Source organism: Echinops telfairi, unplaced genomic scaffold (assembly GCF_000313985.2).
Source record: "Echinops telfairi isolate 266 unplaced genomic scaffold, ASM31398v2 ScPeMD7_7468;HRSCAF=8506_0, whole genome shotgun sequence".
Lineage (NCBI taxonomy): Eukaryota > Metazoa > Chordata > Mammalia > Afrosoricida > Tenrecidae > Echinops > Echinops telfairi.
In genome coordinates, this window is record NW_022111369.1 from 36,632,258 (window position 1) to 36,645,908 (window position 13,651).

Sequence of the window (13,651 nt, forward strand, 5' to 3'; positions counted from 1 at the left end):
CTCAATTTTGGCAAAAATAGATACAAGAGAACATTCACCAATTCAACAACTTCTACATGTACAATTCAGTGCCATTAATTATACTCCTCATGTGTACAACCGTTGTTGTTCTCCTTCTCTAGTTGTCCCACCACCATTCAAATGAATTCAGTGTCCCGACCAACCACTCTTCCTCCTCCTCCCATGGTAACCGGAGGTCATGTAGGGTTTCTTTCTCTTTTGTCAGTAGTAGTTTCCTTGATATTCTTTCCCTTTTTCTTAGTAGTAGTTTTCTTGATATAATAGTCACATATCACACACTCCATAGTTAAACCACTTCTCAAAAGAGTTGTATATATAGTGTCACCATCAGCTCTAGTGCTCCTTCCCTGCTGCCGCATCCACTGATCACTCCCCAGTTTCTAGTGCTCCCTCCCCCACCCTGCTTCGCGATCAACCATTGTATCCATTATTATATCCGTGCATCCCTTCTGTGCTTCCTAAACTGGGAGACCTAGCAGAAAAACAAAACCAAAATGAGACAGAAAGAAGAAAATCATCATCATCATATAAAGATTAAAAATACTGAATAAGAAAGAAAAAAACCCACCAATACTATTTAAAAATTCAGAGACAAAATTTCTGTCATGGAACATACAAGAAATACCTGAGCCTAGAGAAAATTCAGCTTGGGTCAAGAGGGAGGTCAGCTTGCCAAGTATCATATTATATTGTGGTTCAGTTCACCAGAACCAGGGTTACAATAAGCTCTGTCTGATGGAAAAGCTGTCCCAAGTCCCTCACCTGTGGAGGAAAATACAGGATCTGCCAGAGACCCCATCTGTAGGTCTGCTTTTCATGATGGTATTTTTGAGGATGAGCACGTCTCTTCCTATCCTTACTGCTTATTTTCATAGTGGCTTAGAGAGTAATCTTGGATGCCTAAAGAACATTTGCTGACCTTGTTTTATTATGCTGAATCAATATACTACCACGTGTCTGAGAATTATTTAAGAAAGAACAGTTGATTGGCAAATGAAAGGAATCTCTGGGCCATGCCTCAAACTGGTGGGCTTGTAGGACTACGTAACTCTAAGGTGCATAAGGTTTGACTAGCAACGGAGGGTTATATTAGCCCCTCTGGTGGATGCCACTGGACCTGCCACTTCCCATAGCATTTGACCTGCCCTGATTCTCAGATTTGTATTTCCCGCCTTGTCCTTGCAGGTGTTTGGGCACGTGACTCCATCCTAGAGTGGCACACAGGAGGGTCTAAATGCTATAGAAGGAATGGAAGAAGCTGACTGGCACAGCCCCTTCCTTGGACTTCTTCCTCACAAACCTCCTCTTAGAGCTTGCGCAGCCATGAGAACTGGTTGTGGATCCAAGTAAAGTGAAATCCTTGATAACTGACTGGCACAGCCCCTTCCTTGGACTTCTTCCTCACAAACCTCCTCTTAGAGCTTGCGCAGCCTATTTCCACTCTCGCCATCACAATGACATGCTGTCTTTCCTTCCAGGTACTACAAGGTCAGTGTGGTGCTCATGTGCTTCATGATCCCCACGCTGGTGCCCTGGTACATCTGGGAAGAGAGTCTGTGGAACTCCTACTTCTTGGCCTCCGTCCTCCGCTATACCATCTCCCTCAACGTCACCTGGCTGGTCAACAGCGCGGCCCACATGTACGGCAACCGGCCCTATGACAAGCACATCAGCCCGCGGCAGAACCCGCTCGTTACTCTGGGCGCCATTGGTGAGTAGGGTGCTGAGAGACAGTGGGGAGCGTGGCAGCTCGGATTTCTCGTGGCTTCTGAATTGTTGCATGACATCTGTGAAGAGCTGCAGGGGAGTGGAGTGGAAGGAGCTTGGCCTTTGGAATTAGAAGCCTCGATCGTAAACAAGTCACTTTATCTCTCTGATATGGTTTTCCCAACTCTAAAATAGGACTAGCAATCCCTCCTCAATGGGGATGTTGCGTGGACTAACGAAAGTGCTGGAGGGAAATCACTCAGTACAGTGCCTGGCATCTAGTATATAGTCGATGACCAGTTGCTATTGAGTCTGCCCCTGGGTGGTACAAACTCTTAGTACTCGGCTGCTAACTGAAAGGTTGGCAGTTCAGATCCACCCAGAGATGCCTCTTCAGGAAGGTCTGATGACCTATTTTGAAAAATCAGCCATGGAAATCCCTACAAAGCACAGCTCTACTCTGACACACGTGGAGTGGCCATAGATGATCATAATTGGTAGCTTTTTTTTAACCATAAAAGCTTTCCTAAATAAGCAGAAGTTGACTTTCCCCCCAGCCTGCCATTTGGCAGGATGGAGAAATAAAAAGACCTTCAAGCAGAGAGATGGGATGAAATGAGACCCTGGTATCATGCAGTGACACACACATGGTTAAGGATGACTAGTTTGATCAGATCCCAGTTTCCCCACTTGTCCTTGGGGAAGTTATCTGACTTCTCGGCGCCCCTAGTCCTCATTTATAAGTGGGAATACAAGTAGCACCTACCTTTTCCCGGGGGGTCTTTGGAGGGTAGATGCATCGCATTTGCAGCAGCACTTAGCACAAAATAAACCATCAATCATGTTGATTTTATTCCTAGCAATGTGGTCTTGGGCAAGGTACTTGTAACCATTGTGGTTTTACCCCTGCCTTTGTCACATGGCCATAACTCTAGTAGCTAGCGTGGAGGAGTGGGGATTATAGGAGTTAGTGACCATTAAAGCTCTTAGGTTGGCTGGTTGAGCCCACTCAGAGGCCCTTCCAAAGTAAGGCCCGGGGAGCTGCTTCCAAAAGACCTCAGCCACGAAAGCCTTGTAGTTGCTGTTGTTGTTGCTTTCAACTTGGTTCTGCTGCGGTGACCCTGCGCACCACAGAACACAAACTTCTGCACCATGCTCACAATGGGTCTTATGTTTGAGCCCATCGATGCCATCACTGTGTCAATCCATCTTGTTGTGGGCCTTCCTTCTTCTCATTGCCCCTCGGCTTTGCCAAGCATGATGTCCTTCTCCAGGCATCAGTCTTTCCTAACAACATGTCCAAAGGACGTGTCTAAGGAGCATTCCGGCTGTACTTCCAAGGTTGATCCATTTGTACCTCTGGCAGCCCATGGTACTTTCAAAATTCTTCACCAGCACCATAATTCATAAGCATCGATCTTTCTTTGGTCTTCTTTATTCAGTGTCCAACTTTCACATGCATACAAGGCCACTGAAAATTCCATGGCTTGGTTCAGGTGCACATTAGCCCTCAAAATCATATCCTTACTTTTCAATACTTTAAAGCGATCTCGTGCAGCAGATTTACCCAATGCAAACGTGTCTTTTGATCTGTCTGCTGCTTCCATGAACATTGATTGCGGATTCAAGCAAAATGAAATCCTTGGCAACTTCAGTCTCTTCTCAGTTTATCATGATCCAGTAGTTCGGAGTTTGATTTTTTTTTTTTACATTGAGTTGTCATCGTACTGAAGGCGGAAGCCCTTGATCTTCATCAGCACGTGCTTCGAGTCTTCCTCACTTTCCTTTTAGCAAGCAACGTTCTGTCATCTGCATATCACAGGTTGTTAAGCAGCCTTTCTCCATCCTGATGCCCCACGCTCCTTCATGATTGAGAATGGTGAGAGGCTACAGCCCTGAAGCACACCTTTCCTGATTTTAAACCATGCAGTATTCCCTTGTTCTGTTCACAGACGGCCTCTTCATCCTTGTACAAATTCCATAGGAACACAACAGAGTGTTCTGGAATTTTTCTCATTCTTCTCAAGGCGTTAACCATGGTTTGTTATGATCCACACAGTTGAATATCTTGGCATCGCCAATAAAACACAAGTAAACATCTTCCTGGTGTTCTCATTTTGAGCCGAGATCCATCTGACATCAGCAATGACATCCCTTGTTCCACATCCTCTTCTCAATCTGGCCTGAAGCTCTGGTAGCTCCCTGTCAATGGACTGCTGCAACCATTGCTGGATGATCTTCAGCAAAATGTACTTACCTGTGATATCAGTGATACTGTTCTATAGTTGGAGCATTCTTTGGGGGGAGGGGCAGTTGTCCACGTAGCTGTCATGGGGGCTGAGCCCTAAGGCCCCTCTGGAATGCCCTTTTTTGAAGATAAATGCAGTGTCATTCTTCTTAAAGCTGTCATTCCTGGCATCCCGACTTAAAACCAAGCTATTTCAGCTCACGATTACCTAGAATGTTGGTCTTTATGCATTCTATTTAATTTTTTACAACTTCCAGTTTTCCGAGATTCATCCTTCTAATGTTGTGGGTTCAAGTAAATGGCAGCCACTATATGTCTTGATGATTTAGAAGCGTCTTTATTTGGTTATAACCAGACTGCTAGACTCTAAAAGCGATTCTTTGATTGGAGTCCTGAGTGGACGTTTCAGTCTATCTTTGAAGACAAAAGCTCACTTATCATTTGTCTAGGACTTAAGCATGGACAAGAGCAGAAAGCAAAAGTGATGTCATTATTCTTTTGCCTTCGTGAGTGTGACAGGGCACAACATTGATTGTCATCCTGGTTAATAAACGAAGACTAGTAATATCCTGGTTACAACATCAAAAGGAACAAAATTATTAACTACAATGTTCTGATTTTGGGAACATAAAAGTACATTTTAAAATCAGTCACTAGTGGGACTTTCTGAGATGGGAGCGGGAAGGAGGCAGGTCATTCAGCCAGTTAACAAGATGGCGCTACAGTGGCTAGTGCTAGCCTGTCTCATATATTCCAAGGTTCAATTATTACTTGATGTCTGCAGCTGTTTCTTCTCATTTTGAGTCAGCCCCCATCAGCAAATGAAGGTTCTGAAGGCTTTACTCCTGGAAGGCTTGCTCCATCTGCGTCATCATGGTCAGCTCTGCTTTGAGAAGGCAGCCCTTCCTCAGTCATGTTTTTAGTGTCTTTTGACTTAGGGGACCTTCTTCTCACAGTATCGTGGACAAGGTTCTGCTTCTGTTCAAGATCTGACAACGTTACGATGTCATCCATGAGGTTTTCAGTGGCTAGTTCCTCAGAAGTACATAGTCTCTTCCGTCTTCATCGTCTGGAAGCTCTGCTGAACACTGTTCACTGTGGGTTTCACTGCTGGCATTTGAATACCAGTGGCCTAGCTTCTTCCAGCAACACCCAAGCCACCACAATAAGACAGACAAGCAAAAACCTTGTAGTAGGGTCAATTCCAGATAGCTATGAGTTGGAATTCACTCAGTGGTAATTGTTTTTAAAGCCCTTACAACTGCTTTAACGAATAAATATTCTTTGGTGCTTTACAGAAGCATCTCAGGCTTCTTGGCACCCTAAGCCTTCAGCTCAGAAATTACAGTCAGGAAGGACAGTTTCTATTACTAAGTAGAAACGGTGACTGCTATCATTCAGTGATGTGTTTCTGCTCCACCAATTTTGTTGGGGGCATCTATGTATTAAGGTACCAGTGATCTTAATGGTCTTGCCCACTAAGGTTGCCAGCAACACAGGTGGGAGAAAGACCAGATTTAGCTATGAAATAATTGGGAAATTAGGGAGAGTAATGACTACAAAAGCAGGCAGAGGAGTTCCCTGACTTTGCCTATTGATTTCCCACCTTCTCACCCTTCGCACAACAGAGGGGCTGTCATGAAGGGGGTAATGCCCAGAGTTAATTCTGAGAGCAGAGTAGGGATGGATGGACCACCACCATCTGCTATGGGATGCACAGACTGAGAGACCCAAGGAGTGCAGCTGTGGCCCAGACCCAGTAGCTGGTGATTAGTGGCAAAACTTCCTGGGTCAACAATTAACTCTGTTTGCTTCGTACAACCCTTAGCAAGTTCTTGTTACACCTGGGTAGCAAGATGGGCAATGCCACCATCTTAGAGCAGTGCCCATTTCTGAAAAAGAGGGAGCAATGACTTCTCTGAACTGAAAACACTAAAGCTGATGGGGTGGCGGGCAAGGTGGGGAAGTCATAAACGACAAGGAAACTGCAGACTTCCTATTGATCATCTTGGCTCTTCACTGCTGAACAGAATCCTTCAAATGTACATTGGCAGAGAACTATATTGTGAACAGTGTCCACTTAAGAAGCCACTTCTTATTTTTAAAAAAAATTCCCATTGCCATCCAGCCAGTTTCAACTCACAGCAAGCTAGCCAGACAAATTCGGACTGGCCCTGGGGCTTCCGAAGGCGGAAAGCTTTGCTCAGGTGGACTGTCACCTTTCTCTCCTGTGGAGAGACGGGTGAGTTCTCACTGCCATCCTTTTGGTTAGGGAGCCAAGTGCTTTAACAGCGGCACCACCCGGACTTCTATGGGTGCTCAGGGGGCATTGGACGTATGTTAATGGTGGCAAGACTATTTGGGAAAGGATAGGGACTTGAATAGTGTAATCAATGTCACTGAATTATATATGTTGAAATTTTTGAATTGGCATAGGTTTGGTTGTTTATTTCTTCACCACAGTTTTTGATAAGAGAAAGAAGGGAGGACCCTGGCAGCCATCAAACTGTTAAATATAGAGTTACCTTCTGATCCGGCAATTCCAATCTTTGAAAAAACATATGTGCACACAAAAACATGCACAGGGGATTTTAGTAGCAGGAGCCCTGGTGGCATACTGGGTTATACTGTTGGGCTGCTACCAAGGTCAGTGGTTCAAAACTACCAGCCACATTCCTTGGGAGAAAGAGGAGGCTTTCTACCCCCAGAAACCCTCAGGGGCTGACATACTCTGTCTTATAAGGTCACTATGAATCAGAATTGACCCAATGTCAGTGAGTGATTCATAATAACCGTACACACAAAAAGTATAAACAATGCAAATGTTCATAACTGATAAATGGATAAATAAGCTGTGATATACCCATCAATGAATATAATTCAGCTATAAAAGGAAAGAGGTTTCAATATATGCTACATCTTAGGCAACCCTTGAAAACTGTGCAAAATGAAAGAAGACAGTCAAAAAGTACTGTATATTGTATGCTCCCACTTACAAAATATCCAGAATATGCAACTCTGCACAGACAGAATGTTATATTGGGTGATTAGTGTTTGCCTAGGGCTGGGGTTGTAGGGGGGTGGAGGTGAGGGTGGAATCGAACTGACATCTAAGGGGTAGGGGATTTTCTTTTGGGGGTAATAGAAGTTTTATAAAGTTGATTGTACTGATAGCTGCACAGCTCTATGAAGATACTAAAAATCATTGATCCGTATACTTTTAAATGAGAGACATATATGGTATAGGAATTATATCTCAGTGTAAACTATTTTTAAAAATCCAACGAGAGAGGTTGTAAGGCCTCTCAAAAACACTAAAAGGGAAAGTGTGGAGGTGGGGGAAGGAAAAGGTACTCACTGGAAGTTGAATATCGTATGGATCACTGCTGGTGATGGATAGAACTGATCTCTAATTCACTATCTAAGTTTTCCTTTAAGGGCTCCACCCCACAGGGCGGGCTGGTCTTCTTTTTTAACTGTGAACATTTTCTTGTGGTTTCAGTGAAAGTTTACAGAGCAAATTAGTTTTGCATCCACCTCACACCAGTGGTTCTCCTAATGCTGCAACCCTCTAATACAGTTCCTCATGTTGTGATGACACCCAACCATAACATTATCTTTGTTGCTACTTCACAACTGTAATTTTGCTACTGTTATGAATCGGGCGACCCCTATGAAAGGGTCATTCAACCCCCAACGGGGTCGTGACCCACAGGTTGAGAACCGCTGCCTTACACCCATTGTGTTTCGTGACATTACCTACAATCCTCTCACTGTAACAGCTTCCTTCCGGCTTCCTCCTTGGGCTCCCTGCTTTCCACTCGGTCCTCTTCCCTGCCCCTTCTGCTTTCTGAATGTTGTTTTGGGCTAAGGCTGCCTTCTGGGTCTCACGGTTTATTGTTCAAAGGAGCATGCTCCTTACAGGTGTTACTGTTTATTCAACAGGCTTACCTGTTATTGGGCTGGAAGGCGGTCTCTGGGAGTGAGTTCAATTACAGGTTCAAGGTGCACACGAGTGGGATGATTTGTCTTTATGTCCACACATCAGAATGATGATCTGTTAGTGGACATTTAACGTTTAGCTTAAGTGTAGCTCTAAAGTCAAGGCATCCTTTCTCTCATTTACATGGGGGAAATATAAGCTTGAGCGTTTCGGCTGGTAACTTGGTTGTTGGTTTTGTTGATGTTGTCTAATTAGTTGTCCAGCCAACCGAGTGAGCTTTGGTGGTTGGGCGGTAGATGTCATCACTCCTTCCATGAGGGGGACCTGGGCTCAATTTTCAACCTCAACATGCACTTCCCGCACAGCCACCATCTCTCCGTCCGAGCCGGGCGAGTGGTGCAGTGATGCTGAGCAGATTTCAGCAGAGCTTCCTAAGGCAGACTGGGAAGAAAGGCCTACTTTTCACCACCCAGTGGATGGCAACAGTTGGGCCTGCAAGTGCTCATGGGAATGGCACAGCCTGGCAGCCTTTCATTCTCTTGCACACGGGGTCCCTATGGGTCAGGGCCCACTCAGGGCTAGCCAACAATGCACAGCCAACTCATAAGTCGTTCCTGAGAGTGGCACCCACCCAAATCTTTTGCTCGGTTGGATCCTCCAGTGAGCCTGGCAGTGCCTTGGTCATGACAGACTTTCCATAAGTGGGTGATTGGTAACTTTAAAAATGTGTGGCCAGGAGATGATTGAGTAATTTCAATGACCACTTTGTCTTTCAGGTGAAGGTTTCCACAATTACCATCACACCTTCCCCTACGACTATTCTGCAAGTGAATTGGGCTTGAATTTCAACCCAACCACCTGGTTCATTGATATCATGTGCTGGCTGGGGCTGGCCACTGACCGGAAACGGGCAACCCAGTCAGTCATCCAGGCCCGGAAAACAAGGACTGGAGATGGCAGTATTTGAACCTGGAGCCGCCACACCACATGCCTGCTGCTGACATCTCTGATCATTGCTTGTGCTATTGTCGTTTTCCTGTCCATTGGATTGTGGGAGGGGGCTGGAGGGTGGGGAGGAGGTGGAATCTATGAAAGAGCTTTCTGTTTAGCTCAGAATAATGTTTTAAGGACAGCTAGCTGTGGAAAACATTTTTCAGAAGTCAGTGCAACTATGATTTAACGTTAGCATGTGGACATGTGGTCTCATTGCCGTAGTGCACTATGTCCAACATACATCACCATGTGCTCCCAAGTGATGTTCACCCTGACTGGATGAAGGCATTGGATGCTCTTTCAGGCTGACTCCGGAGAGCATTTGTTTTCTTTCATCCTTATGAACCCAGCATCGCTGTGCAGCACAGTTTCCGAAGGAGCAGAGAGGCAGGGTGGAAGACAAAAGGGGAGTGAGGGTCGAAGTAGTCATGCAAGAATGTTTCTGTTTGGCAGTTAGTATGTGCACATTTGTTTTGTTTTGTTTCAGCAAGAGAATGGACAGCTCTTCAGAAGGAAAACACAGGAAATGGCTCTACTATCACGAATGTGTGTTTGGGGCTCTATTTACAGCTTGTAAATGCCCTGTCTGTGCTTCAAGTGGGGTTTGTTCGCCGCCCGGCTCGTTTTGTGTCCCGAGCTGAACTCCCAGCAGTTCTATGACTCGATGCTTGTAGAAGTGTTTGGTTTCGTTCTCTCTGATATTGTCATTTTAAAGGCGTATAACTCAGACATGCCAGACATCGCGTTAAGCTCACATTAAATGCTCATTTAAATGTTTAGACACCTAATTTATATTCGAATTGATCCTAGCCAGTGATGCATGTATTTGAGCTACATCTGTGAAATAAGCATATTATTAATTTTCCACTCGAGACCATTGGATCTTAATAACCAGCAGTTAACTAGAACTCATTGTCTGATAATGTTTTACCTGCATGCAAGCCTTCATTGATTTTGACAGCAAAATATAAGTGAACATTATGTAGCTTCTGGATTAAAAATAATAAATTCTTGTGTGTTAGGTTGCCTTGTAAAGAGCATGTTGAAATTAATGGTATACCACACCTTTGTGTTAGACGTTAGATCAGAATGAAAGGTGGACAGATTTGGTATTGAAGCACTTTGAAACTAGGGGTTTTTTCAGGAAAGAAGTCGAATTTAACGTTAAAACTTAACTTTGGGATAAGAAATGCTACCACTAGGAAATTGTCATAATGAAGTTCTTCATCCAGCAGGTGTTTAGGAGTGTTACTTTGCCATTAATAATGTGTGGACTATGAGTGGTTTACAATAAATGATGAGGAATTCATTGGTGTGCTTGTCTAGATACTCATATGTTGGAGAAAGTTCTCTCAGCGGTGCTAGATGTTCAGTGATGTCCGTCCGATTTCACATTTGATGGGGGCTCTCAGCTAGCAAGAGCCCCTAAAACCCGACTGCTGCCACTGCCTCCATTGCAGGCTAACCAATCAGGAAGCCAGTTGGTTTCGTTTGGAATGCGGCACACCTGATGGGCCGTTTCCCATTTCTCAGTCAACAGCCTTGTTCCCTGCACTGCTTCCTGCTGCTTGATGAGAACCTCTACTCCTTGTCCCCAGTTGATGCGAATGGCTCACACTAGACTACCCACAGAGAGGTTGGTGGTTGAAACTTAAAACAGCAGCACTGCAGAAGAAAGGTCTGACAATCTGTTTCCGTCAAGAATACAGCCAGGAAAACTCTATGGAGCAGTTCTGCTCTGTGGCACTTGGGCTCACCAGGTATGGGAATTGACTCCACAATCAGGAGGTTTTGTTTTGTTTTTAATGGTTTCTTTACTCCTGCAAAGGAGCCCTGGTGGCATAGTGGGTTACCGGTTGAGTCGTTAACCCACCAGGTCAGCAGTTCAAAACCACCAGCAGAAACATATGAGGCTTTCAACTCCTGTAAAGATTTACTGTCTCAGCTATCCACTGAGGCAGTCCACGCTGTCCTATAGGGTTACTATGAGTCAGAATCTACTTAGATGACAGTGAGTTTGGTTTTGAGCTCCTATAGGTTACTCAGGAACTTAAAGGATCCCTCCCTCCCTTCAGGGCCAGCTTACTCAGTAGGCAAGGCAAGCATGAGCAAGTCCCTACCTATTAGTAAGAAAGCACAAGTAAGCACAGGCTTACTGGGTACTCTGTCCCTGTCAGGGCTGGAAACTGGAAACCAGGCTTTGATTCGAGAGGAAGGTGTGGTATGGTTGGAAGAGAGGCAGGAACCAGCCATACCCAGAAGCAGACTCCGATGTGTAGATAATGAATGAAGGTGAAGTTGTTCAGTGCAGATGACTACGTAACTCTGGCTACCTTGTTCTTTGGGGAATCCAACCCTGCCTCCCCCCATGAGCCCCACTGGGCTCAGTGGCACCAGAAAGGGTGTGATGGGCTCCATCTGGGCCCCGCCTCCCCCAGGTTGGTCTGTGCTTCCTGAGTCTGCCCATCTTTTGCTCCGGAGCAGCTGGGTTCCAGCCATCATTTGTAGACTTCTGAGCTGCCTGCAGCTGAGTGGGATTCTGGCCATTGGTGGGTCCTGGACCAGATCTCATATTATAAAGCTTTCTTGGGTGGGACCGTGGCATTTCCCAGCTGCGTTCTGGTCCAGTCAAACTTAAAAAGCTGCCCCGCCGAAGACCATGGTGCTGAGGTCGGGTTTGGGTAGAGTGTAACCGTGTTCCCGGTGAAGTTTGTAGGAATGGACCAAAAATGGGCCGAAGTGGGGAGGTTTCTGGGAGCCTTGGAGTCTTAAAAGTACCAGATTTGAATAGATAATTCTGACCTTAAAACATGCCTGTCAGTTTGAATTTACTCCTGACTCAAATCCGGAACAGCACAGAAAGAAACTATTCCTCCCAAAGCCCCAAACCAAACGCACTGCCATCGAGCTGACGCCGACCCTATAGTACACGGTAGAACTGCCCTGCGGGTGGCTGAGACTCTTCACTCCGTACGGGAGTAGGCAGCCTCAGCTTTCTCCTGTAGGCTGGCTGCTGGTTTCAACCTGCTGACCTCTCGGCTAGCAGTCCAACATGTAACCCACCACGCTCCCAGGTAACCCTAATAAACCCAAACCACACCTCAGTGAAGCTGCGGACAGCCTGTTTACCTGCAGTGCTATCCTTGCGTGACCTCAGGCTGGTGATTTGCAGGCAGGTGGTGGACAAAGGTTCGTTTAGTCCAGTGCCAACTGTCCTGACAGTCCCTGCAGGTCTGAGCAACATGGAAGGGAAGAAGCAGCCCTGTAAAGACCTATCCCAGACCCATCCCAGGCGGCCCAAGAGGGATTGGTGCTTCTTTTGAAAGGTTGAATTTGGGTGAAGAAGACATGCTAGTTTCTTGCCCTGTTGCTTGCCTTTCATCTCCACAGCTCTGCGTGTATTTTGAAACCCCCAAGTGAGGAAGCCAAGGGGAAGCAGTTCCCATAGGGAATATTCCAGCATCATGGCAGCCATATGGTGCTATCCCGCCAGGGGATGCCAGCCCAAGTCTGAGTCAGCCAGGCTGCTGGCCAGCTGGGTAGCTTTGAGGACATAGGCTTTTCTCTGCATCTAGTTTTTGTCTTTTGAAATAATCTGTGAAAAGAAGGGATTAGAAGCAGTGGTTCAGACTGAATCGTGTCCCCTGGAAACTGTTTGGTAAGTGTGAGGGTGACCTTGTTTGTAAAGAAGCCTCTGATGATGCTATCAGTTAAGATGGTGTGAGGGCATACAGGAGTAGGTTGGGGCCTAGTCCAATCTGGTGGTGTCCTATGGAAGAGATGCTGAGAGACAAGCAGAAAGCAAAGACGAAACTGAAGAGATAACAAAGGCTCTTTCTTTAGAGTCTTCAGAGAGAATCTGACCCTGCCCACACCCTGGATTCAAGCTACTTGCCTCTAGGGCCATATAGACTATCGATTCTCTTCTCACAAGTCCCCTAATTTGGGGCATTTTTGTGCGGGCAGCCTGAGGAGGACTCTTAAGTTTTCCTATCATCCTAACATCCAAATGATAGCAACAGATGCTCTCTGATGCTTGATTTCCGAAATGAAGCACCTCTCAGCGGTTAGTCATGCCCAACCTGGAAGGGCAAGGCCAAGGGGAAAGAATGGAGTCCCAGGGGTAAGACACACACTGAGGCTGAGAGGATAGCACTTTCTTAATGGCAATGTGTATGTTCACATCTTCCCAGCACGCAATGAGGCAATACAAATAGAATCCACTATGAAAAGTAATTTAATGAAAAAAAACAAACAAACCCAAACCAAACCGAGCTCAATGCCAAGTCATGGATGGCCAGCCTTCAGGCAGGGTAGGACTGCCCCTGGAGTTTCCCAGACTGTGACTCTTACCGGGAGTTAAGAAAACCCTGTCTTTTTCCCTCAGAGCTGCCAGTGGTTTCGAATCACAGCTTAATGTATAACCGTTTATACCGCCAGGACTTACTGAAGGCATACCTGGGCCTTATAAATGACAACGGACTCCGAGTCCTATGTTTGAACTCCACCTCTTAAATCTAACACCCTGTGTGACCTTGGGAATGCTTTTAGGCTACACCCCATGAGACCCCCGTTTAGCCTCTCTGGTCACCTCAGTGTCCTCATCCGCAGAATGGGGACAGCGAAGCTTATTTGCATGCAGTGACTGGAAGCACAGGCACGGAGCAAGCACTCGTCCTCGCAGGTCCTAGGAGACATCAGGTGAGCAGTCAGCTCCAACAAGACAAATGGGATGCAGG

General features: G+C 45.9%; 1 protein-coding gene across 1 annotated transcript in view; it reads left to right on the forward strand.

Moving 5' to 3' along the window:
• Nucleotides 1-10,221, forward strand: part of SCD5 (stearoyl-CoA desaturase 5) — an 82,881-nt gene extending 72,660 nt beyond the window's left edge. The window contains exons 4-5 of the mRNA XM_004703402.2: nucleotides 1,500-1,732; nucleotides 8,696-10,221. Of these exons, the coding sequence (XP_004703459.1) occupies nucleotides 1,500-1,732; nucleotides 8,696-8,886 (424 nt within the window). The 3' untranslated portion in view covers nucleotides 8,887-10,221. The remainder of the gene's footprint in view (nucleotides 1-1,499; nucleotides 1,733-8,695) is intronic.
• Nucleotides 10,222-13,651: the final 3,430 nt, after the last annotated feature.